The following is a 25,204-nucleotide window of genomic DNA, read 5'->3' on the forward strand; positions in this document are numbered from 1 at the left end:
CCGGGAGCGTCCCACGGGACCCCCGCACCTGCACTGCAGCACGCTGGGTCCTGCAGAAAGGACTCCTGCACCCTCCGCAGAATCCCCGCACCCTCGACATCCCCCGCATCCCTGAGCGGGATATCCCCCCTGCGCCCTCGGGTGCCTCGCACCCCTCTGCATCCGCGGGTCCCTGCATTCATTCAGCCCCCGGGGCAGCCCCGCCGCCCCCGCACCCGGAGATCCCGCACCCTCCGCGCCTCCCACCCCCATGACCGGCTATAACCGGGGGTCCCCGGCTCAGCGTTCCCCTCTGCTTCCCACCCTCCCCCTCACTAGCGATGGTGCGGCCCGGCGGGCCCGGCCCCCGCGAGCGGGCGCGGGCGGCACCACTCACCGCGGCGGGGGGGGGCGCGCGGCCCCGCTCGGCGCCCTCTCCCCGCGCCGCGCGCCATGGCCGAGGAAGGGCAGCGTCTCCTTCCCCCGCGCCGCAGCCCACCCCTCCGGGGGCGGGGCCACGTCGAGACTCCGCCCCCGGTCCCATTCCAGCCAATCAGAGCGGAGAGCCGCCCGCCGCCGCACCAATCGGAACGCGCACGGCTCGGGGATGCGGCGACGAGCGCGGCGAAGCGGGAGGGGGCGGGGAACGCGGCGCGAGTTCTTATTGGCGGGCGCTGACAGCTCCCCCGTCGCCGCCGCCGCGCTTAAAGGGGCGGCGCCTGCCGCCCGCGCAGCGCCCGCCGAGGCACTGCCGGGGAGCGCGGGCCCTGTAGGCAGTCGCAGCCCTTTTAAGACGCGCGGAGCGGGCGTCACCCGGTGCTATAAAAGGCGGCGGAGCGGCGGGCGCGGTGACAGCGGGGGCGCGGCGCGGCCGGGACGGCTCTAGGGCCGCCATGGAGTTCAACGTGAAGAAACTGGCGTCGGACGCGGGGGTTTTCTTCTCCCGCGCCATGCAGGTGAGGTGGGGCGGGTCGCCACGGCAGTGGCACCGCCCGGAGGCCGCGGGACGGGAGGCGCGGGGGATCCGCTGGTCCAGGCCCTGGTGGAGCCAAGAGGGTCTTTCCCGGCCCCCGAGAGGCTGGAGAGGGAGATCGGAGCTGGGTGGGTCCGGTTGTGTGGGCCGCAGTCCCCGGAGCATCGTCCCCGGCCATGGCTCGGGGGTGCCGGGGAAGGTCTGAGGGAAGAGCCCCGGGGATGGTGCTGGGGATGGGGAGGGCAGTGCGGGGGGACATTCGTGCCTGACGTTTGTTGACCTTAAAGAAACAAAGCTGTTGTGATCTGGCATGCGGCTGCTTTGTCCAGACCCACCGGCAAGGGGTGCAGAGCTCTGGAACAGCTGCCCAGGGAGGGTGTGGAGTCTCCCACTCTGGAGACATTCCAAGCCCACCTGGACACGTTCCTGTGTCACCTGCTCCAGGCGACCCTGCCCTAGCAGGGGCTTGGATAGGGTGATTCCCAGAGATTCCTTCCAACCCCAGTCCTTCTGGGCTTCTGTGGGATGGTCCCTGTGGCTGGGGACGGGGGATGGAGGTGCCCTGCACCTGCTCTGCACTCCAGCCCTTGGGGAGGAGCAGGAGATCCCAGCCCTGGGGAAACACTGGGATGTTTTGGGGATGGGAAGGAGCTGCTGAGAGCGAGCAGGTCTGATGCTGAGGCATCAGGACTGTGGGAGGAAATGGCAGGGGCCAAGACGGGGATTTAGACTGGAAGTAGGAAAAGGCTCTTCCCCAGGGGTGGTGGGGCACTGAACAGCTCCCTGTGGTCCCAAGGCCTGTAGAGCTCAAAAAGTGTTTTGACAATGCTCTCAGGCACGGGAGGATTCTTGGGGCTGTTTCTGTGCAGGGCCAGGAGTTGTACTTCGATGATCCTTGTGGGTCTTCCAACTCAGAATACTCTGATATTCACAAACTTGAGGTCAGAAGCTTCTGGGGATGAAGTCCCCCCTGGAGCTGTGAAGAAATTTGGGTACACGTGAGCAGCAGGCGTGCAGCAGGTGGTGAGATGGGGCTGCTGAGTGTATTCATTTCTTGGGTATAATGACTGAAAAACTGCTCTTGTTTGGCCAGGAGAGGAGAGGGGCAGGTCAGAACTGGCTGGGATCCTGCCTGGCAAGTGAGGTCCAGCTGGTTACTCTGGGACTGGGCTTCGTGCTCTGCCTATTGTGTGGGGGCTGGTAGACAAACAGCAGAGCTGCCTCCTTCCAGACCTTCTGTGCACTGGAGTAATTCTGGCTCTGTTGAGGACTGGTCTCCTGTAAGCAGATATCACCTCCTGTAACTCTGCCAGTGAGTCATATGTTATGAAAAAGGGAAATATTAACTACAGGTGCAAAATAAGGAGCAGATGGAAAGCCTAAAGATGCCGTTCTCATGCAAATGACCTTGGCTGCAGAAGAAATGCTGGAAACAAATCTTATGTTTAGAAGCCTTATTGTAAGTCTCTGATAAGTGTTTTTTAGCTCCAAGGCGTAGGAAGGAGACAGGCCTGCAAACAGTGTCTGCACACAGTGATTCCAGAGCAGGGAGGCGTTTATAAATCGTGGCTTCTGCCTGCTACACCTACTCCACTGTCTCGTACATGAATATTCATATGCCTAATTACAGTAGTAATTTATTGAAACCAAATGAGCACTGGCACTTGTGGACAACGAGCAGGTGTGTAAGTAGGGGGAACTGGAAGGAAAGAGATCTCTGAGGCTGAAAACCACCTCATGAGGGGTCACTGCTGGGGGAATTCAGCCTTTTTGGGTGTCTGCAGAGCCCTGGTGTGGGTGAGCCCTGCCCCGTCTTCCCCCAGAGCCAGCACTGACAGCTGAGGTCTGCTGTGGGCAGTAAGGGCTGGGTTTGTAACACTCTTTAGCACTGCAGATCTTCTAGGGTGGGAATAAGCTGCCTAGAAAAAGCTGTTTTCTGTAGCATTTGGAGATGTTTCCTCCAGCTCCAGGCATTTAACAAAGTGATGTTTTACTGGAACTGCAGCGACTGGGAGATAAATGGACTGGCCATTATGTGCTGTTCCACTCAGACAGCACCAGCTCCTGCTGTCTGGCAGAGCTGTCTGACCAACACAGAGGAGCCCGAGTTGAGCTGGAACTAGGGCTCAGCCAGGGGGAAAGGAGACAGGGCATGGTCAGCACAACACCTCTGGGCTGGCTCGGGGCAGGAGCTGGTTTGAAATCTGTCAAATACAACCCAACATAGGTGCTGGAAGAATGATTTTGGACTAGGCTCCTCATGACAAAAAAACCCCAACCAAAACAGCTCAAACACACTGCTTCCTTTGCATGGCTCTCCCTTTTCAGGCTTCATCACAGGACTCCACCAGAAAAGCAGAGCAGGCAGCAAAGTTGGGGTAGGAAAGCAGTGAACAGCTCTGCTACCCTGAGTGGGGAATGAGTTTCTAGGCTTGGGCACTGCAAGGTTGTAGAACCTGTGTAGGATTCAGCACTCACCTGTACTGACACTTCCAGTGCCAGTACATCAGATCAGTACTCTCTGAGGGGATGTAGAACCTGCAGGCAGACTCTTAACAGGTCACTCCTCATCTTCACTTGAAAAAGAGCCCCTTTCTTTGATCAGATGCACCTTCCAGTTATCAGTAGGTGGGTCTGATCCCAAACCTTGGCCAGTTGGAGTTCTGTGGTCACACATTGATGTCTCTGTTGTAGATAGGCTGCAAGCCAGGCTCTTTCAGGGAGGTCTGGAAATAACTGTAGGTGTCTGTCTTTTGTCAGTTCTGATGTAAACAGGCTCTGGGTGAAAATGCCCAAGGGTGAATACAGCTTTTGGGTGCCCTAATGTCATTACTAAAACAGCTAGAGGCTGACTTAGTCTATCTTGAAGGCCCTGCAGACACAGACAGACTCCCCCAACTCCCTCAACTCTGGTGATAAAGTAGACTTTTATCATTAGTAGATAAAATTAACCCTCTGCTTGCTGACCTTATTAGTGTTCACACTTTAAAAGTTGAGAGAGCAAAAGGTGACCCAAGGAAAGGACAAGGTCTTGGTAGGGACCCAGCCAGGACAGCTGACCCAGGCTGCCCAAAGGGATATTCCATACCATAGGACATTGCTCAGCAATAAAACCTAAGAGAGAGGAGGAGGTGGGACATTATTATAGAGCACATTTGTCTTTTGGAATAACTATGACATGTACTGAGGCCCAGCTTCCCAGGAAGTGTTCATACATCATTTGCAGATGGGAAGAAGACCAGAAAATCTTTTGATTTCCTTTGCTTCCACACACAACTTTATCTTCATTAAACTGCCTTTATCTTGAGCTATGAGGTTTTTCCATCCTATTTTCAACTCCCCTGTTCTGCTGAAGAGGGAAATGATAGAGAGACTTGGTGGCACCTCATGTTCAGCCAAGGTTAATCCACCACCACAATGTTTTTCCTTTCCTAAATGCTCATGAGTTAACCAAGCTGTCCCTGTAAATGGCTTCCTTCTGTCCTCTAGCACAGTTTCACTTGGCTCCCAGCCTGACTTTCCTGACTCCTGGTGACCAAATACTTGGAGCAGACTCTATCTGCTCCAGAGCTGCTGAAAATCAGGTAGTTTTCAGATGCTGAGTAGCTGTGGCTTCTTTCCTACTGCAACCCTGTGCAAAGAGGGAACCAGATTTGCTCAACTGACTGTGTTGTGCTTTTGAGCACCAAAAGAGCAAATGTTGCTGTGTTTTGGGCATTTTGAGCTATTTGGAGTCTTTGAAAAACCCAACAGTCTAAATCTACTGGCAGGTACAGGAGACTATTCCTGGTTTAAATCTCCTGGCCCTAGTTTGATCTTTGTAATTTAAAGTAAATCCAGTTGGATAAAATGGCAACTCTGCAAGTGTTTGAACTGTGCCAGATCCTCTGCAAGGGGGCTGCAGCCACCCTGTCAGAGATCACAGCACACAGGCCTGGGCCTTTATTATACTAGGATTTTATTCCCCTGACTTTTAAGGAGAGGAAGGTGCTGATGCTTTCAGCATGGGCTGTTTTAAAGCCTAAGTCTGATGTCCTTTAGTCACAGGCCCAGCCTGTCTGATCTGTACCTGTAGTGCAGAGGGCCCCTCCAGTTCAGCACTATTTACTGACCCTCCTGATATCCCAGATGTGTGTCTGCCACCTCTCCTGGGGAAAGGGGCTTTTCCCTAAGCTGTGAATGCTCAGTGCAGCTGCCCTAACTGCAGTCCAGCATGTCCATGCTCCTTTTGGGCCTGTGGCCCAAGTGCTGCTCTCCTGCTGGGTCACCCTGTTTGCCCACCTGGGCCCTGATAAAGCATCTCTTGTTCCTGCTGGCCAGCCAAGCCTCTCAGAGGAAACTCAACCTTTGGCTGAATTATTAATGTCCTGGAATGCAGCACAACTCTGCTCTTCCTGGAGAGTGGCACTGACAAAAGGCTGCCCTGCATTATTAAGCACCTGCTGTGGGTCAGCTGCAAGGATGTTTCCTGCAGGGGAACAGCCTCTCAACACTGGCTCATGATCCCAGGATGCAGATCTGGGAATTGGTTCAGGGCTACTGACCCAGTCCTCAGGTTCTAGAAAACAAATGGGAGCAGTTCTGTCACAGCAGGATGGAGGAACTGGAGGTTCTTCTCAGCACTGCAATTGCCTGTGCTCTGCCAGCCCGGTCTCCCTCCCTGGAGATCTGCACCAAACCCGTAAATCAACTTGACAAAACCAAGTATCACTCCCATTTGTGGCAATCTGTCGTAAAACACGGCAATGCTTCTAGTCTGGGAGCAGCAAGATATAAAAATCTGTCTTTTTACAGTCAAGAGGCTTGAGGGTATGATCAGTTCATTTCTCCTACATCTCTTCGTGTCACAGTGAAATCTTTTCAATCAAATTTATTGTGTTATGAAAATAGATTCTCAGGAATAGAAATCCTTTACAGGGGCGTTCTGCCTGAAGTGGTTGAGTAGCCAAATTTCATAAACTGCTGTTCTTCTACCCTTCTTTTCACTGGGCAGCCAGGGAAGAAGGGACCAGCAGCTGAGACCTGTTGCCACTTAAAATCTCAGATTTCCACTTGCACCAGACAAAAACACAAGCCAGCTCATAGGTTAGTGTAACTTACCTGTAATCTCCTGTGCTGGCTGTGCTTCCAGGAGAAGCTTCATGTGATCTCCTGGCAGGCTGCTCCTGCAGCAGGTGATCCTGCTTTCCTTGCACTTCATGGCATCCCCATTTCTGCTGTGAAGTTGGGTGGGTTCTCTGATAGGTCACAAAAGTCACATTAGAGGTTAAATTGAGCTGGATCAGCAGCTCTCTGCCACAGGGAGGAGGAGGTAGCACTGGGCAGGGACAGCACCAGGGCAGCTCCTGCAGTGAGGCACCAACACCCTGACTGTGCCTGGGCTGGGTTCAGCACATCCAACTCCTGGGCAGGAGTCAGGGAGACACTGAGGGAATTCAGTGTCAGTGGAGTCACAGCCTCCCATGCCTTGGACTCGCTTCACACCCTCCTTTCCAACCCTGAAAGAAAGCCTGAATAAGAGATTGTTTTCTGGCCTGACCCTTTGGAACCAGGGGCTGTGACTGAGTTCCTGCCCATCCTCCCCTTCTGGCATAGCCCCCAGGCTTGCCCCGATCCTGGTGCTGCCCTCAGTCTTGTTGCAAGACAAACAGCTTTAGTGCCTGACTTGAGATAAGAATTGAGTTTCTGAGCTCTGGCAAGTGCTGAGCTGTGACCCCTGCACTGAGTTACACAAAACAGCCACAGAGGACAGTGATGCCAAAGATGCCACTTGCTAATAAAGCAAAGGACCCCAGAGCTGCACTGGTTCAGGACAGTGGCAGTAGCACTGTGGAGATGCTGGACGGCTTCAGCAGTGATCCGGCACTGCAGCAATGCTGTAAGAAGCTGACTCAGTTCAGCTGATAAGAAACTGGGTTTAGGTTTGACAGCTCCAGGGCAGATGCTGGTGCAGGATAAGCCTAAACTGCAGGAAAAGGAGCTGGACTTGAAAGTGAGATGAGGTCTCAAAATGCTGTCTGGGAAAGGGGGGCGAGAGAGACTTGACTTTGCATCAAAGAGTCTTGGCTTGTTTGGGAAAGATCTTAAACAGATGACTCAAAAATTTGTGCCAAATACCTGGGAAGTCCCAGTTTGCTGCATGGCAGTGACTCAGCCCAGCCTGGCAGAGTCTGAAAACAGCCCTGGGCTCCCAGCAGTGACAGAGGAAAGCAGACCCAGCCACTGAGAGCCATGTGTGAGCCCCAAAAAAATCACAGACCAAAACAATACAAACACCCTCTAACCCTGAATCTGCTTTTACCCGTGCCCAGCAATGGCCAGGGGACCATGGCAAGACCTAGGTAAAATTACATACCAGTAACCAGGGGCTGCTGGTGCAGAGGAGAGACCAGCAACACGATCCCTGTCCCTGCAGCTGAGGATCTGTCACCACCCACATCTGGCAAAGCACTCCAGTGGCTGGAGCTCGAACCCTGCCAAACAGGTCTCTGTGTAAACATACCTGCAGGGCCTGTATATCTCAGACATCTGTAACAGGACTCCAAGGGCTGTTTGCCCCTGCTCTGGGCTTTCCCTCTCTTTGTTCCCAGCTTTGGGCTGGCTGGGAAAGGAAAGAGCTGGCCAGGAAGCCTTTCAGGAAGGGCAGCAGACACCAGATCAAGACCCCATGGAAGGGGCATCTTGGCCCATCTAGAGCTGAGCTCTGGTGTAGGGAAGCACAGAGGAGAAGGTACCAGTGGTAGATCAGACAAGAGCTGCGTTTCATGTAAGAGCTTTATCTAGGCTTTAATCTTTGGCATCTGACTGTGCCAGTATTGCACAGTACCACATCCTGATGACTCAGCAATGGCATCAGAGACCATTAACAAGGGTTAAGGGACAGATGGAGCCTCTGTAGGATCCCAGATGGCACAGCTGTCCAAAGGGTCTTTTAGCATGATGCAACAAGATTCTGGTTCTGCCAAGAACAGGGAATTGTACCTAAAAATACACTGAAGTCGGCCAACTTCACTGAAAAGAGCAAGTGGGAAATGGGGATGGGATGAGAGGGAATGGGCTCTGCTCTCAGAAATCCCTCAAGGAAGCAGTGGAGGGTGTCCAGGCCATCTGAAGCTGCATCTCCAGACTGGCAAACCTGGTCAGATGTCACTGCCCAGTATGAAAACACTGGAGACTTCCACAGCCTAATTGTCCCTGCTGCTAATTTTAAATTTAGAAGGAATTCCAGAGGAAGGGATTGTCCAGTATGAATCTGAGTACTGAGAAGACTTGGACAGTGTTACATTTCAATTCCCTGCTTCAGAGTGTGTCCCAGAAGAAGAGTCACTTGCTGGGAGTAATTTTATTTAAATCCCGAGTTTGAGTCTCCTGGCTTCAGGTGGTAGTGGCATTCCTGACCCCTTGGGTTTGCAGGACACAGAGTTGGTCAGCAGGAGATGAAGGGATTTAGCACCTTCCTTCTTGTGAAGGATGTCTGTTGCTCTCCTGCATGAAGCAGTGGAAGCCATGTGTACATTTAAATAGATCCCTCACAACTGGAATATTTTTGTACTAGACCTTATTAAAAGTTACTTATTCTGGAACACCTCTCAAATCTATTTTTAGCCCAGTGCTTGTTCTACTCTTGGGCAAAAAATTTGCCCTCTTCACCTGAAAGATGCCTGGGAAAAAAGAATGGCACCTTGAAGGGTTTTTAGCTCTATTCTAAGGTAAATACACAAGACAAAAGCAGCTTCCCTGTCCCTTATTAGCTAACACACTGTAAATTTGCTTTGGAAGAACAGACCTAATGAGTGCCTTCTTCCTGCAGTTTACTGAAGAAAAGCTGGGCCAGGCTGAGAAGACTGAACTTGATGCCCACTTTGAAAACCTTCTGGCCAGGGCAGACTGCACAAAGAACTGGACAGAGAAGATCTTACGTCAGACTGAAGTTCTGCTACAGCCAAACCCGAGTAAGTCCAGCTTCTCCTAAGCCTTGAAGGACAAATGTCACTTGGAGCTCAGTGCTGAAAGATGTGGCCTCTGACAGAGAACCCTGCAGAGTTTGTGGGGTCTGGGAGCAATGTGTCTTTGCAGGGCCTGTCCTCCTTCCCCGTGCAGCTCACAGCCTGGGCCAGGGACACCTGCTCCTGCCACTGGTGCCTGCTGTCCAGTGCGTCACTGAGGGCTGCATGGGGTGGGCTATCATGAATCCCAGCCCAGGGACCCTCTTTCAACCCCCCTGCTGTCCCCATTCCAGGTGCCAGAGTAGAAGAATTCCTGTATGAGAAGCTTGACCGGAAGGTGCCATCCCGGGTCACCAATGGGGAGCTGCTGGCACAGTACATGACAGAGGCAGCCAATGACTTCGGGCCAGGGACACCTTATGGTAAGTCAGCCAGGCTTATGGAGATGTCCTGGGAATCCATCCCATTCCAATAGAATATCCCTAATACTGTTTTGCATTGAGATGTGTGCAGCAGGCTCCTTCCTCACCACATAGAGCATCTTTCTGCTCTTAAATCCTCACAGTTGTCCCTTCCTGGGGGAATTTTGGGCAGCAGACCTGCAGATACACAGCCTTCACTTCCAGCTGTCCTTGCCCCTGCCATGAGCTTTGTTCCTGCTCTCCAAATCAATAGTTGTTCAATAGCGAGTCCTGTTACAGCCAGAGCAGCTGTGACTGCTTCTATAGCCAACACTGCCCAATCAACTCATGTTTTCTGCTCTGGTGCTTTTTAATTTGCTGCTCTGTTCCTGTGCCTCTGTTTTATGAGGCAAAGAAGGATCAGTCTGTGCAAACAGGTAGGGCAGTAAAATACATCAATGGCATAAATGTCTCAGCAGATAGATAAGATCAGAGCTGCCCTGGGAGCAGGGAAAAGACACCTCAGGCCAACAGCAGAGTGGGCAGGGCTGGAGCTGGTGTGGGACAGGCACGGTCACCTTACCCAGGCCAGGTGCAGCTGTGCCTGTGCCCCCAGCATGGCAATGTGGAAGCTCTGGGTGAGTTGGCTGAAGCCAACACCTGTTAATTCGTTTCTCTGGAGCTGAAGGTTCCTCTTGTTGCAGGAAAAACTTTGATAAAAGTTGGAGAGACTCAGAGGCGCTTGGGTGCAGCAGAACGGGAATTCATCCGCTCTGCCTCCATCAACTTCCTGACCCCACTGCGCAACTTCCTGGAGGGGGATTGGAGAACCATCTCTGTAAGTGTGGGAGCAGGGAAGGGGAAGCTTGTCATGGCCCTGGGGACAAAGAGGGCAGGAGGAGAGGGAAACTGTGTTAAGACAACCCCTTTTCTTCCCTATGGTAAAGGATAACTCCATACCTCTGCCCTTGCAGAATGCAAGGATGAGGGAGTGCCAGCCCTAGATCTGCTCAAGTTCCTCCTCTGATAGGGAAGGGTTGCCACCAGATGTGCATGAGGAAAGTAACTCATGTCCCCACTCCTGCAGCTTGTGGGCCCCACCCATCACAGGCTGCTCTGTTTCCAGGAGGTTATCCTGTATCCCTGGCAACCAGCCCCAAAACTCTTGCTAAGGAGACGAGCATAGCAACTGGTTCTTTCTCTGTGGCACGTTTTAATAAAGAAATAGATTTGATTCCTAGGTGATACCACATCCCCTCCTCAACCCTGCTTCTAAGCACTGTGCTCTATGTCCTGTCCCTTCCAGAAAGAGCGCAGGATCCTGCAGAACCGACGCCTGGATCTGGATGCCTGCAAAGCCAGGTTGAAGAAAGCCAAAGCTGCAGAGGCAAAAGCAGCGGTAACTCCTCCCCTCATCTCCCTCCCTGTCCTTCTGGCCCCAGGGCTTGGCTCACATGGTCAAAAATTAGGTTACCCTACTGTGTCCTGTCTCTGGCAGGCATGGGTGGGGGAATTCCTCATCTGGGATGGAAGGGAACTGGAAGCAGGAGCCATGTGCCTGTTTCTGAGATGTCCTCCCTTGGGGGAATTGTTGAAGCAAACAGTTCTGAGCTTCTGGAGTCTGGAAACTTGCACTTGACCCAGGCTTCTGCCTCCTGCTTGATCAGGGTTGCTGGATGAGTTGTGCTAGTCACTAAAAGGCTGCACCTTCTGAGGACTTTCTAATTTTCACAGAGAGTCTTAAACCAAGCCAAGAGAGAGCTGAGTTGGGATGTGCACAAGAGAAAGGCTGCTGGAGCTCTGCAGCAGTCCCAGCCTGTCAGACTAGTTAGGATTCTGCCAGGTTCCAGGCAGGAGTGCTGTGGGAGCCTGTAGGGGGTGGCCAGGATCAGACTGGCTACAGGTCTGTCCCTGAGCCTCTCTGCTCACTTCATGGTGCTCTAGTTACAGGTTTGTCTTGCCCTCTGGCTTTGGGGAACTCATCACACTGGGCACTGATGGGTTCCCTGGAGGGGCTGTTTGGAGCTGGTTGCTATCCTGTAGAGCTCTGGGTGTTGGCACAAGGACCTGCCAAGTTCTGCTTTTGCCTTGGGGCCAGGAGCTCAACAGACAAATGTGTGCAAGTCAGAATCAGACTGTCCTTGTCAGTCAGTCTCTGGGATGCACTGGGATACCAACCCAGCAGTCCTGTTATGAGCCTGTTTCCAACCATCTGCCAGCTGGGCCTCTGGCCTTGTCTCTCCCTGAGTAGCCACTTCCCAGGTGTTTTCCCTTTCCTCCAGCTCCAGTTATATCCATGGCAGATAGGGAAGCTGTGCTAAGCTCAGCAGCCTCCATCAGCACGTCTGACAGAGTGCTCAGACCTACACAGGACAGCTGGGAACAGAAGTAGTAGCTGCCCTTTTTAAAAAAAGCCTCCTCTAATCAGTCAGGTCCCCCAGATCCTCTAAAAGTAACTTCAGGAATTCCCCCATTCCCCTTCTGGAGGGGACAGTGCCCTCAGTGTCAGGGGGAACTGGTGGCCATTGCTTTGTCTTTAAGCTCAGATCAGAGGAGGAATTCGGATACCTCCTGTGCTACCTCCCTTTCCACCCTCTTTACCTTGCTTCCTACAGGAGGTGATCCCAAGGCCTCTCACCTACACACACCCCTGGTTTAGGTACTCCCCTGCAGCTGGAAAAGAAAAACTTTGTTTCCCACTGGAACTTCTGGGATGCCCCAGGCAGGTGCAGAGCCAATCCAGGCTTTCCAGAGTGTCCTCCCCAGGCCAAGCCTCAAAGTAGCAGAGTGGCTGAAACACTGACCACAGCAGCAGAGCAAATTCAGGACCCATCTCTCACCCAGCTCAGTTTACAGCTGGGGTGCCTGGGCTCTGGGTACCTCCTGACTGCTGGATGACAAGGTGGAAGCTCCCAGCATTGGGGAGAGCTGCTCCTCTGCTCTAAACAACTTATCTAGATCACAGCATTCCCTGTAACTTGCCTGGAGTCCTGTGTCACACCTCCCCATCCAAGCTGAAGTATCCCAGCTCTCTCAGCTCACCTCTCTCTTGCTGCTCTTCCCCTCTGTAGTGCAAATTCGTGTTCCCACAGCTTCTGTCTCCTGATGCCCCTGGAGTGCTGCTGCCCAGACCCCTGAGCTGCTGTGGAGCACCTGGGCTTGTGCATTTCCCACAGGCTCTGTGCTTTGTCCTTCCTGTTAATGCTGTTTTGTTCACTAACCTTTTTGTTTTGTTTCTTTGTAATTTGCTCAGTGTGAGGGAGATGTGAGTATTGACTGTGCTAACAGTGCTGTGATTTTTTTTTTTTTTCCTTTAACACCTCTCATTGTCTCTTTCCCATTTTTAAAAAGAAAATTCATATCTCCTTTGTCCCATTGGGACTGGCCCTGCAGCATGTTCTGAGCGTGATCAGGGCTGTGGCTGCCTGAGGAAGGTGCTCCAGAAGGATGGGAGTGTCAGAGACCTATCTGCAGCCCCGCTGGAGCATCCCTTGGGTCCTTCCTCATTGCCTGCAAGCAGTGCTCAAGAGAGGCAGGGGCTCCCCTGAAAACCCCCTGGGGCCCCTCCAGCTGCAGGCAGGAGGAGGTGGGGTTGGGTGGCCAGTCCCTGTCTGGAAGGGCAGCCCAGAGACAATGACAGGCAGGATGATCTGGTTGTGCTGCTGTTCTGCTCCTTTTCCCCATTACCAGAGTGGAAGGGGGATGGAGGTGGGTTGCTTTTGACCACTGCTTGCAAATACAACTTCTCCATGCACAGAAGTACAAGAGAAGCTTGCCTTCTTCATCCCATGTGCTGTGACTAGTTTTGGGACTCCCTGGAGACCAGGGAATGGGAGGAGAGGTTTCTTCAGTTGCTCTTGATCTTCAAAAACAAAAAGCATAAGCAGCTATTTCTGTGAAACATCCTTTCTCCCCACAGGGAGGAGTGCAGCCTACTTGCTATGCTGGCCTCAAACCTCACTGGTGCATTTTTCTCCCTATATTCAGGTTTAACATGCAATAGGAATTGCTCCTCCTTATTCCTTCCTCCAGCCATCCCTAAAACTCCTAAATGGTATGAAAAAAAAAATGGTTGGGACTGCCTGACTGCTCTTCCACACACTGGTCACTCATTCCAGCCAGCTGCCTGGGGCCCAGCAAAGTGGGTCAGTGTGTATAAGTGGATCTGGGTGACTGCAGAGATTAACCTGGGAGAGAGAACAAGGGGCCTGAGGGGATTAAAGCCAGAGCTGGGACCCAGCAGGACTTTGCCAGCCCTACACAGCTGCCACTGGGCAGTAAGGGCTGGCCAGGAAGATTCCTGATGTCAGGCAGCTCATGGTTTGTCTCTTTAGGTCGTGCTACAACCAAAGGCCATCCCAGGAGGAGGCCTGGTCTGAACTGAGTGAAAGCACCACATTCTGTGGTGGTTAATGAGCCCATAACTGTGTGGGGGTGGACTGGATCCATTGCACTTCCAGTGAGGAAATCTCCGGAGTGCTTCATGCAGAAGTTTATGGAGAAGGTGGTTTGGAGGTTTCCCGACCTCTGGGATGAAAACTCCTACACTGCCTTTGGCTAGACCTGGCTTGGCTAAACCATGTGCCTTCCTGAAAACAGCAGATCTGGCTCCGTTAGGAGGAAACGTGGCTTGGAGAGAGTGAGAGCAGTAGAAGGCACTGTGGGAAGGAGGCTCCATTGCTGGTGAACACTCCTACTTTAAGGGCAAGGCCCTATACAGTGACTGTAGGCAGGAGACAAGGGGAAGGGAGGTCCTGTCCACAGGACTGAGCTAATGCAACAAGAGCAACCTGCTGGCTGCAAGGCAGTGGGAATGCCTTTGGGATTGTGCTGTATGAGCTGATAGCTAGAAATACAGGCAGAGAGAGTTCCTATCAGTAGGAGTGTCTGCTGTTCAAGTACCAAGTGTGACTGCACAAGCCAGTCCACCTCCCACTGCACAAGCCTGGCCTCCACTCCACTGCTGAGATGTCGGGAGATCTCCCTCCTGCCTCCCATCAGAATCCCAGCACAGGCAGGAAAAAAAGCCACTGGTCTCTTGTTCCACCCATCACCCAGTGACTCCTGATGACTCCTCTAGTGCCTTGTACATGACACTCTATTCCCCCCCAGGCTGTGCCTGACTTTCAGGAAACCAGACCTCGTAATTACGTGCTCTCCGCCAGTGCATCAGCGGTAAGATCCTGGATACTGCCTCCTCCTGGATACTGCCTCTCCAACCTCTTCCTGCCCCTCTCTCTACCTGACTTAAACTCAGGCCTAGTGCTCTGCTGTTTTCAACATTTTAATGTGACATGGGCTGCCCAGGGCTCCTCTGACTCAGCCTCCAGGATTCACATTACCCCTGTGGAGGTGCCTGTTCAAGGTCACCTTTGCAGCTGGGTTTGCTTTCCAAACCAGCTTCCCTGCCAGTCCTCTTCCACATTTCTGGTGGATTTTTATTGCTAGGGGAGCAATTGAGTGGAGCAACCTCCAAGAGTGGCCTTTCTGGATGGTTCCAGCTGTACAGTGGCAGTATCACACATGTGACTGCCTGATCTGTACCGTGGTGTCAGAGGCTTTGAAGCTGGTCAAGAAAGCAAAGGTGGAGGAATCTCTCTGCCACCAATGTCAATAACAGTGCAGATTTGTCTATTCTGCAAACAGAGGTAATTTTTTACTGTTTCATTGTGTTGGCAGCTGTTCCACAGTCAGATATGCCCAGGGTGGGTGAGCAGCCTGCTGTGTCTCCACTCTGTTGCACTGAGTGGATGTGGCCAAGCAATTGACTTCCCATGCTGTGTTCATGGCTCCCCATTGCACAATGTCACATTTCTCGTTAAAATGTTGAAAACTGATCATCTTGCTTCCTAACTAGCATTCAGAACAACACTGATGCCTGCTAACAGAACAATCTGGGAGTGGGATCTGCAGATGTGGAAAAGGACAGCCCAGCCTTCTCAGAAACAAAAAACACTGTGGAAACAAGTGGATTTGGTTAATGGGAAACCCATCCCATTTGGAGACAGAGGTGTGTCTGAGCTGACAGCATCAGTGTTAGTTCCTAGGGGATCTGTCCTGACCTTCTTGGAGAGCGATGCTGGGATCAGAAATAGCTTTGCACAATACCTAGAAAACAATTTCCATGCGTCCCAGGCTCAGTGGTGACAGTCCTGCAGAAGAAGCTGATCCTGGTGATGCTGCAGCAACTGCTCAATTCTCCTGTCTCCTAGTGCAGCTCAGAGCCAGTTTGTGGCTCTGGCTTTTCCCTTGGGAAGGTCTGTTCCAAGGGACTGCAGTTAAGCTCTAGGAGACCCAGAGGAGAGAAACTGGGATTTCCTTGCCTCTGAACAGACCAGGGCTAAAGTACAGCTGAAGACAAGCATTTGTACAATGTGCATTGGCATCTCATGGAGTGCCCAGACACTCAGTTGGACATGTCCAGCCCTAACCAAAAAGTACCTTGATCTGCTTCTGCTCTATTGCAAAGCTGCTCTGGGGAGCAGGTATCACATACAGGAACGTAACAGGAGAACAGATTTTGTGAGTGTCTACCCTGGGTCATGTGTGCCTAGTTCAGGGCTCCTTCATCAGGCTCTGCTAGTGCTGGTGGCACTGGGAGAGCAGCCAGCACTGACCTGATCAGCTTGGGTGATTGCCCAGCAGGGCCTCCTACCAGGAGAGCCCGTGGGAAATGTGCTGGTCTGACCAGTGTCAGGCCTTGTGGCTTCCAAACCTCTTTCAGAGGCTGCAGTTGGTGGGTGAAGGGCCACCTGAAGTCCAACTGCACTGGCAGGGGTGACCTGAATTACAGTTTGCATCTCCAATTAGCAAAACACAGGCTGAGCCCAGGCTGCCCCTGGCTCTGGACAGGCAGGGCTGCTTTGCTGCAAGCTCTCAAATCCCAGCATTCATCCCAAGGGGTCAGGCACTGCAGCAAGGTAGGAGCTCTTCATCCTGTTGCTCTGCTTTTCTTCCAGGCCAGAGTCCTTGTGCTACTTCTTAGTGTGCACTGACAGTGCAGAGCAGTGGCTGCTGCTCACCTGGCTCTTGAGCTCGGCTCCTTTCTGGAGGGAGGGGTTGGTTATGCCCAAGGTAACAGCTTTGTCTTACAGGTGAGCAAACAGGTCAGCTCTCTCCTGGACCACATGCCCTCAGCTGGGCTCTGATTTGAATTCTAAATTTGCATTGTTGTTTTTTTGGAGAGGTGGATAACACGGTGCTTTTATTTTTTTTCCCCTTCCATGACAGGAGGGCCCAGATGGAATTAAATCCAAGAAAAAAAGCACCTCCCTTATTTTGTATGAGTTGGAGGCTGAGGAGCCATTTCTCCTCTCTCCCACACTGACCTTTTGTTTTTGTGTAAGAAGGTGTACATGAGCTGTGCAAGCCTACGTATCCCTTTCTCTCAGACCCTGCCATGTGCTGTACTCCTAGGAATGATTCCAAGAAAAACATATTGAGTATTTTAAAGAGGATTCCTCTGGCTTGAGCTGGGGTGCAGGAAGACAATAGCAGATCCTGGCCTTTTCTGCTCTCTGAGCTGTCCAAAAAGGAGTCACACTGAGTCTTAGCCCAGGTATAGATCTGGGCAAAGCTGAACTGTCCCAAAACACCACAGGATCAGATCTGGAGGTGGCACAGCAAAGACAACAAAAGAGAAACAAATCTGGATACAAATTTAGTGGGTGCTGCACTGATTAAATGGGGCTGACATGGCTTAAGTACTGGCCACAGTGTCTGAGTAGGAAGGCCTGGGGTCAGAGGGGAGCTTCCCCTTGCTCCTATAGTAAACCTTACTCCAAAACCATGGGGATGTGCTGGCAAAGGTCTTACACCAGAGAAGCAGCTCAGGATCTGTTTCTCAGGTCCCTACAGCACGCTTCCACCACCTCCTTCCAGAGCAGGGTCTCCTAGAAGGGGAAGGGACTTGTGTCCCCACACATGGCTGAAATTGGCCAGGCTTACTCAAACCACTTCCTAATTTGCAATAACAAAACATCTCCTTAAAAGTCAAAGAAAATGCCCACCTCAGCACCCAGACCAGTACAATAATTCCACTGAAGTAAGAGATGCCAGTCAGGCTACATACCATGGAGCAGGAAGCAATCCCAGGAGCGTGGCAAAACACCTTCCTGCTTCAGCCCCTCCCCAGCACAGGCAGGTACTAAAGGTGCTCCTTATATTGGCTGCTGAAGTCTCTCTGCACCTGGGGCTCCTCCAGCCCACCTGAGGAGAGTTGGTAAGCAAAGCTCAGCTGGGAGAACCTGGTCCAAACAGAGCCTGCTCTCCCTCCGACACCCATGTCCAGCACAGGTGCTCGCAGTGCAAATTCAGCTGTGTCTGGTGACCTGCAGAGGTGAAGCCAAGCTCCACAGGGATCATTCCCTTGGCCCCACTGGTGTGGGTGTTGCAGGCAGGCTGCTGTGCTCCCAGATCTAGGGGGATTTCATATGGCCAGGACTGATGCAGTAGCTGGCTGCTGAGGAAAGGCCAAGCCAAGGACCTCTGGGAAGGATCAATGTGTTTTTCTGCCTCCTCTCTCCCTTTGCCATTGCTGTGTGTGACTTCTGTTCACTGTTTCATGTCCTGAAGCCAGATCCCACAAGCAGCTGGAGGTGTCCAGTGTTCTGCTGCCTCAAGTGTGCCCCTGTGGATGAGGAGAGTAGGAATGAGAATAGGAAGGAGCTGTGTGATGGTTTGCCTGGCTCAGAGGCAGCATCCAGCCCCTGCTTCCTCCTTGCTGTGGCTAAACCTGTTGGCAGTACAGGCTGGGTGGATTAGGCCATTTTTCTGGACTGTGGGTGAGGAACACTGGCCTCTGTATGGCCTGAGCTCACAAAGCTCACTTGCCTCTCCACAATCCTAAAAGCAGGACTGTCCTTCGACACAACCTCTGCAGCTTCTGCAAAGTGAGCCTTGCAGTGCAGAGGGCTCTGCTGTTAATCCTGTTTATCCTGGAGCCCATGGAATGCAGTGGCTGTAGCAGCCCTGGCAGGGAGCACAGCTGGCGTGCTGCTGGCTCTGGTGGCAGGGACTTGTTCTCCCATTGTGAAACTGAACTCGAGGGTGCAGGAATGAGGGGAAGGGGCATGGATCTGGCAGCTGCTGCTGGGTGAAGGGCTGGCTTGTCCCTGGAGTTGGCCTGCTGTGTCCATGGAGGTCCTTGCCTGTTGGTGTTAATGCCGAGTGCTTCACGACGTCTCCAACACTGATCTCCTTTCCTGTTGCTCTGTGGCCCCTGCAGCTTTGGAGCGACGAAGTGGAAAAAGTAAGTACCCAGCTGGAATTGTGCTCAAACCTTCTGGGGGTGTTCAGAGGATGGGGGTGCTGTGGAACCCTTCCTGCTCACAGGCACGGAGGATCAGGGGCCACTGCTGTTGTGTCCCAGCCCTGATCCCTCTGTGTGGCTCAGTGCAATGACAGCAGCTTGGGATGAGCCATGGGCCCGTTGACTGTCCCTGGTGGGAGACACTTCCCTGGCATCCAGGTGTGTGTCTGTGTGTGGTAAAAGGAGACTCAGAACGCTGCACGGTGTGACAGGAACAGAGGTGTGACCCAGCTCTGCTCCTGTGGCTAAGGCTCTGATCCTCCATGTGCCTCTGGTGGCCCCTGGCCTAATCCATCCCGCTGGCTCCACACAGAGCTGGAGCAAGGACAGAGCATTTCCAGTGCACAGCCCCAGCTGCTGCACGGAGCAGCTCAGTCGAGGGGGGAAGTTTGAAGCCTCATGGGGTTGATTCTCTCTGGTTGATCTGCACTTACCCTTCTGATCTCTGGAGGCTCTGGAAGGGAAATGTGACTTGTCCATGAAGGGATGGAGGGCTGAGACCAAGGTGAGCTCTGTGTGGAGCTCCAGCACAGCATGGAACTTCCAGAGAAGTGGAACTTCCACCTTCTGGGATCCTGTTCCTTTCCCACCTCAAACACCCCCAGCAGGCAGTGCTGTGAAGCCTGAAGTGCAGGGTGGCAGAAGTTCCTGTGTGCTCTGCATGTTTAGCAGCCTGTTGCTGTTTTTCCAAAGGCATCTGCAGAATGGACTGGCTGTTCCTGACCCAGCTCTTCCTGTTCTTTAAATCCTTCAGTCTCTCACCAAACAAGCTGGCTACAGTCAGCTATGAGCATGCAAGGATCTGTTCCTCTGTCCTTTCTCTTTGGGCTATTCTGCTTGGATAGACCAAAGTATGTAAGTAAATGTTGACCTTCTCCATGTCTTGGAGAAGCACAAGACTGGAAGGGGCCTCCCAGGTCACCATCCAGCTCTGGCTTTATAGGAAACTACATCCTGCAACTGCTCAGAGTTGGCAGGGAGAGGCAAATGCCAGGCAGCACCAAATGGAGCTGGGTCTGCCTGACACAAGTTTAAATAGCTCTGAATACTGGATTCTCAGCTCACAGAAGCAAGAATCACTTGGTGTTTTGAAGGCATTGCACTGGTATTTCCTGTTACATTCTCCCTTTTCTCCTTTAAATAATCCCCTTGATACAAAGGATGCAAGGAAATAGATCAGTTGAGTTGCAGCTTAAAATAGACAAATCTGATTAAAAGAGAGTCAAAGCATTTCTTTGTTGTAGCCTGGCTCTATACTGGTAATGCACAGATCAGAGCTGTGCTGGCCCCAGCAGCACCTCCAGCTTGTCCTGCTGGGAATACTGGGGCTCCTCTGGGGTCACCAGTGATGTGGCCTCTGCTCTGAGACTGTCAGCCTGGCTGGATCAGCGCTCTGAGCTCAATTCCAGACATGTCAGTCCTGTGCCAGAATGGTCAGGACATTCCCAAAGCAGCAAAAGGAACCAAGGCTGCTCTCTGATGGCTGCACGCTCCTGGAGGAGGGGAAAGGGTTCTCTCCAGTGAGCTGGAGCTGAGTGGGTGTCAGTCTTCTGTGACCAGTCACAGCACATCCCAAGAGGACACCAGCACTGGTGTAAGGAATGCTGCATGCTGGAGAGAACAGGAGGGGATGCTTGTCATCCCTTTCCATCAGCAGGAGGGGAGAGCACTTGGCTGCTCCAGCACTTCTGCAGCTCTCCTTGCCAGGATCCACCTGGGTATTCTGGTACTGCAAAACTGTCCCAGTGTAAATGCAATGTTTGGTAGTGGGGAGAGATGGGTCTCCAGTGTGAATCTATCTCTGAATTCCCAAAGCATGCTGTGGAGCTGCCTGCTATTTACCAGTGTTTAATTCCTCCTAGCTCAGAATCAGTAACCAGCCCCAAAGGAGAACCTTGGGTAGAAGTTGGACTGGGATATTCATATCCACTGCAGATTTAATTAGCAGCAGCAGTTTGGTAAATGCTGCCTGGCCTCAGCCTTTGTTCTGTGGTGATAAAAACAAAACCAATGCACTTCAGAGAGAAGCCTAGGGAGGCTGTGACATTCCTATGCCTGCAGGTGCAGAAACAGGGAATTAAAGGGACCAGAGCTGGCATGAGACTGACTTCCCACATACCTCAGGATTAACAAAGCCTCCTCATCTCCATGTTCTAGTCTTGTGGGATTAGGGGCTTCCCTGCTTGATGCATCAGTTTTGAGCTGCCATTCCATCACCTGCAGTGATCCAATGTAGGATTAAGAAGGAATCAAGCTGAAATACAGCCAGGGGTCTCTGGGATCCCAACCCAGGGTCTCTTGTTCCTGCTGCTCAGTGTTACAGCTGCACACGGATCCTGCAGCACCCGTGTCTTGCTGCCAAAGGGGGGTGCAGAGGCAGCACAGGGCTCCTGCCTGGTGCTGCCTGAGCCCCCATCCTGTTTGCAGGCGGAGCACGAGCTGAGGCTCACTCAGACCGAGTTCGACCGCCAGGCAGAGGTGACCCGACTGCTGCTGGAGGGGATCAGCAGCACACACGTGAGTCCTCCTGGGCACCCGGCGTGACAGGGACTGCAGAGACTCCTGCCTCCTGCCAAGAGCATCATGGAGTCCTGCATGTGGAGTAGAGGTAGAAGAGGTGGTAAATTCGGGGTACCTCAGGGGAGCGGTAGCTGCAGCAAGAGAGTTTCTGTGCCTGGCAACCAAACTCAGTGAAGCTGATGCTCCTTTTCCCTCCAGGTGAATCATCTTCGCTGTCTCCACGAGTTTGTGGAGTCTCAGACCAACTACTATGCTCAGTGCTACCAGTTCATGCTGGATCTACAGAAGCAACTGGGCAGGTAAGACAGGAGACTGCTTTTGCTTCTCTGAGGGTTATTGATCTCCTTACCCTCAGCTCAGGGCTCTTCCCCTCTCCCACCTCAGAAGTTATAAAGGGCCCTCACAGCTCTGTCAGAGCTTCTGATTTTAGAGTGCTGGCCAGTCCTGGTGGTGGTGGTGCATTTGGAGCAGGCTTTGCCATTATATGTTTACATTCCTATCAAAGCATGATGGCCATGGGAATTTGAACATTGTTCCTCTAAATTAGTTAAATCACACAGGACTCAAATTCCTGTTGCCAAGCAATGAGCCTGAATGCTCTGCTGCAGCAGTAACAAATCCCAGATTCCATATTTCTTGCTGCTGGCTGCACATCCCATGGGGTGGGCTGGGATATTGTCTGGTACTGTCACACCAGCACAGGCCTGACCCAGGAGGGGCTGTTGCCTCTATATGCTCACTCACACTCCTGTTCCATTCTTTTTTCCATGCCTGCAGCTCTAAAGGAGAAATGTAAGTATGATATTGGCCAGGATGAGCTCTGAGGACTCTCCTCCCCTCAGTGACTCAGATTTCTGTGTGATCACTGCCAGGGCCAGAGCTATACCCCCTTAGATAACTGAGCCTGAGCTCCATTACTGTCTCTCTCTAGAGAGCCTGCAAAGCCTGGGAGCCTCCAGCTGTGACATCCAGTTCAACAGTATCAATGCCCATCCCTTTCCAGAAGAAATAGCAGGCAGAACAGGCAACACAGACTGGGTGAGAGCAGGGCAAGGACACAGCACAATGGACCCAGTCAAACAGAGCTGAGAGCAGCACCTGCCCAGCCCCCTCTGCAGTGCCACACATCAGTCTGGCACTCTGCAAGTTGGTGAAACAGAGCTCTGGAGTCAGAATAGGCAGACAAGTGGCACCTGCTGCACAGTTTCAGAACCTAAGAACTGAGGGTGTTTCCCCACATGAAGGGCAGCGTGGGTGTGTTACAGCTCTTGGGTATCATCTCTGCAGAGCAACTGCTGAGAGGAAGAGCTCATTGTGGTTCCCCAGGCTGGAGCCTCACTGAGCTTTGCTTTTTTCTCCCGTGTAAGATTTTCAGGCACATTCGTGGGCAACGCAGATTCTGCATCTCCCGCAGCCGCTACCTCTCCTCCAGCTGTTGCTGCTGCCACGCTCCCTGCTGTGCCTACAATTCCAGTGGTGCCCACAATTGTTGGGGTGCCCAACACCGTGGCAGAGGGTGTGCTGAACCCCAATGAAGTCAAGCCTCCTGCCAGTGGGACACGCAGGGCCAGAGTCCTCTATGACTACGAAGCAGCTGACAGCACCGAGCTGGCACTTCTTGCAGATGAGGTTGGTGGCTTTCCTGACTGTTAGATTTAGCTATAACTGCCCAGCAGCCCGTGGTGTGCCCAATAAGGACTTTGTTCCTCTTCCTGCCCCTAAAACCTGCTTTATGAAACTAATAGTCTTTACCTGGATACCCATATCTGCTGAGTTGCAGTGAGCTTGTGCTCACGGCCCTTTACTATTTAGCATCACCCAAATAACTCCTCCTGTTGAAACCCAACTGTACCCCAGATAAAGTATCTTCATTGTGACCCTCAAATATAACTGCCTTATCCAGAGCTATGGGATAAGCTGTTGGCTGGAGGCCTGTTCTAATCATGCTGAGAAAGAAAGAAAAATCAGCAATCTGGAAACCTTCCTGTTCTCTAGACTGAACTTCTGTATTCAGAAGGGATGACATAGCAACATGTTAAAGTACCTTGAGTCACTTTGGAGAAGGAAAAAGCAACAGGGACACCACTAGGCAGTTTTCCATAGATCTTGTGTCAAAGCTGCAGATAGCTCCAGGGAAAGGGCACAGATACCTGCTAAATGAACATCAGGAACTACTGTTCTTTCAGTCCCCATCTGACTGAACTTCTTGGCTCTGTCTGCAGAGTAAGGTCCTGTCTAATGTGCTGTCTTCTTTCCCCAGATGATCACTGTGTACAGCCTGCCAGGCATGGATCCAGACTGGCTCATAGGGGAAAGAGGGAACCAGAAAGGGAAAGTTCCTGTCACTTACTTGGAACTGTTAAGTTAAATGATAAGGAAGAAGAATGTACAAGCAGAATGCACCCCTCATCTGGCACTTCTAATGCGGATTTCCTCATCTGAGACCATTGCTCTCTTCAGGGTCGACACTCCATTGCTAATATGGGAATTGTGGGAAAGAAGTGGGAAAACTGTTATGGTGAGGTTTTGGGAAAGGGCTGATGGCACCCAAGACTGAATTTGTTACCTACCAGGGCAGCCTGCTTTGAGGTTAGTCCTGATGGCACAAGATTCCTTGATTACTTTTTCCCTTCCCTGCCCTAGTCTTGTTCCTCACAGTGGCTTTCCCTGGTGAGCTGTGTCCCTCAGCAGCTGCTCACCAGTTACACTTCCCTCGTGTCTGGTGTGGGTTAGTGCCTGTCTGTCCCTCCTCTTTTCTCTAGCAGTAAAATTGCCCAATCCAGGCACTGAGCATTCCAGTAGGGAAGTGTCCCATACATCCCCTCTGACATGTCCTGGCACGTAAGGCAAGGAGGCTGCAGTTAAAATTTAGGAGCCTGTTAAACCCACCCACCCTGCTCAGCCGTGGGAGACCAGCAATGCACAGCTGGCCAAGAGCCACAATCACTGTCCTGGGGCCTGGAGGCTCCCACCTACCCCTGTTCCCTGAAGCTGGAAGATTTCTTTGTAGAGACCAATCTGCTTCCCCAGGGCCTAACCCCAAACCTCCGTGCAAGGGACCATGCATCTCGCTTGCATTTCCTCTGGGAAGTTGCTCTTGGACTGCAAAGTTTACAAGCCTTTTTACAAGCTTTGCTCCCTGTGTTATTGTCCTGGCTTTTTTTTCAGTGTGTGTGTCCAGGCATGTTTTAGCCTGATTTTATTTCCATCCTGAATCACTGATTTAATGAATGTTTCCCCCCTCCCCTGTCAGCAGTGAATAGATTTGGTGCATCCCAGTGCAGAAAGGGACAGTCCCACCTGCTGTGACCCCCAACAAGGAGCTGTTCTTGGCCATACACACACCACGACCCAGGCTGTCCTGGAGGGAGGGGACAGTTTAGCTCAGAGGTGTATGTGTGCCTGTTCCCCCTGGAATGAACTCTTAGCTAGAGCTCACCTAAAGGACTTCCACTTGATGTGTCACAAGTTTTCCACTCAAGCTGGATGGAAGAGAAACTCACCTGCACCAAGCTCTGTTCACACCTTTCCCCTGGGTATGTCAGAACTAACTTTGCTTGTTTATTGATCTTTTGCACTTTCCCCAAAGGTATTGTGACCATTCTAATGTAAAGGCACTGAGCACCTGTGTTTGTGGGGCTCATGGGTTTCAGCACTTACTTGCCAATAAACAAACTGCCTGACCTCTTGCCTCAGCATCTTCTGTGGGCTCAGGGCTGTCCTGGCTCCCCAGCCAAAGGGCTGTGGAGACAAGCAGGGAGACAAAGGGAGCAGCTCAGGTGAATGCAGTGCCCTCCTGCTACGCCAGGCTTGGAAGCTGGGGTTAAAATCAAAACAAAGCTGCTCAATCCTGTCCCACCTGACACTCCAACACGCTGCCAGAGCCTTGTGGTTCCTTTCTCAGCTGACACATCTCAGTTGTACTACAGCTTCAGGGGCTCTGAGAAACAACAGCTCCTCCTGCACCTGAAGCAAAAATAGAGCAGCAGGATGACTTCAGCTGCTGAGAGACCCAAGTGCTATTCTAGATCTAACAGACTTTTTTAGTTGTTATGGAAACTAGATCTGCTGCTAA

At 52.2% G+C, this 25,204-nt stretch overlaps 1 protein-coding gene across 6 annotated transcripts; it reads left to right on the plus strand.

Moving 5' to 3' along the window:
• The first annotated feature begins 667 nt into the window (after positions 1-667).
• Positions 668-24,812, plus strand: SH3GLB2 (SH3 domain containing GRB2 like, endophilin B2). 6 transcript variants are annotated; one of them, XM_088177506.1, is made up of 12 exons: positions 668-935; positions 8,763-8,904; positions 9,192-9,320; positions 10,004-10,137; positions 10,606-10,698; positions 14,412-14,474; positions 18,526-18,549; positions 21,037-21,126; positions 21,328-21,428; positions 21,907-21,921; positions 22,497-22,758; positions 23,390-24,812. In XM_088177506.1, exons 1-12 carry the CDS (start codon positions 873-875, stop codon positions 23,495-23,497), a joined length of 1,224 nt encoding a protein of 407 aa, XP_088033632.1. In that variant the 5' UTR covers positions 668-872; the 3' UTR covers positions 23,498-24,812. The 6 variants fall into 6 exon arrangements, with proteins under 6 accessions (XP_088033632.1, XP_014728688.1, XP_088033633.1 ...); XM_014873202.2 differs by lacking the exon at positions 21,907-21,921; XM_088177507.1 differs by lacking the exon at positions 14,412-14,474 and having other exon boundaries at positions 695-935.
• Positions 24,813-25,204: the final 392 nt, after the last annotated feature.

This window comes from Sturnus vulgaris, chromosome 22 (assembly GCF_052056855.1).
Source record: "Sturnus vulgaris isolate bStuVul1 chromosome 22, bStuVul1.hap1, whole genome shotgun sequence".
Lineage (NCBI taxonomy): Eukaryota > Metazoa > Chordata > Aves > Passeriformes > Sturnidae > Sturnus > Sturnus vulgaris.

What these genes read in the sequence shown, in the direction of transcription:
- SH3GLB2 (XM_088177506.1), top strand. Translation starts at nt 873, where the DNA reads ATGGAGTTCAACGTGAAGAAACTGGCGTCGGACGCGGGGGTTTTCTTC. An exon ending in TCTTCTCCCGCGCCATGCAG is followed by an intron (nt 936 to 8,762) that starts GTGAGGTGGGGC and finishes TTCTTCCTGCAG; the next exon opens with TTTACTGAAGAAAAGCTGGG. An exon ending in TCTCCGCCAGTGCATCAGCG is followed by an intron (nt 14,475 to 18,525) that starts GTAAGATCCTGG and finishes TGGCCCCTGCAG; the next exon opens with CTTTGGAGCGACGAAGTGGA.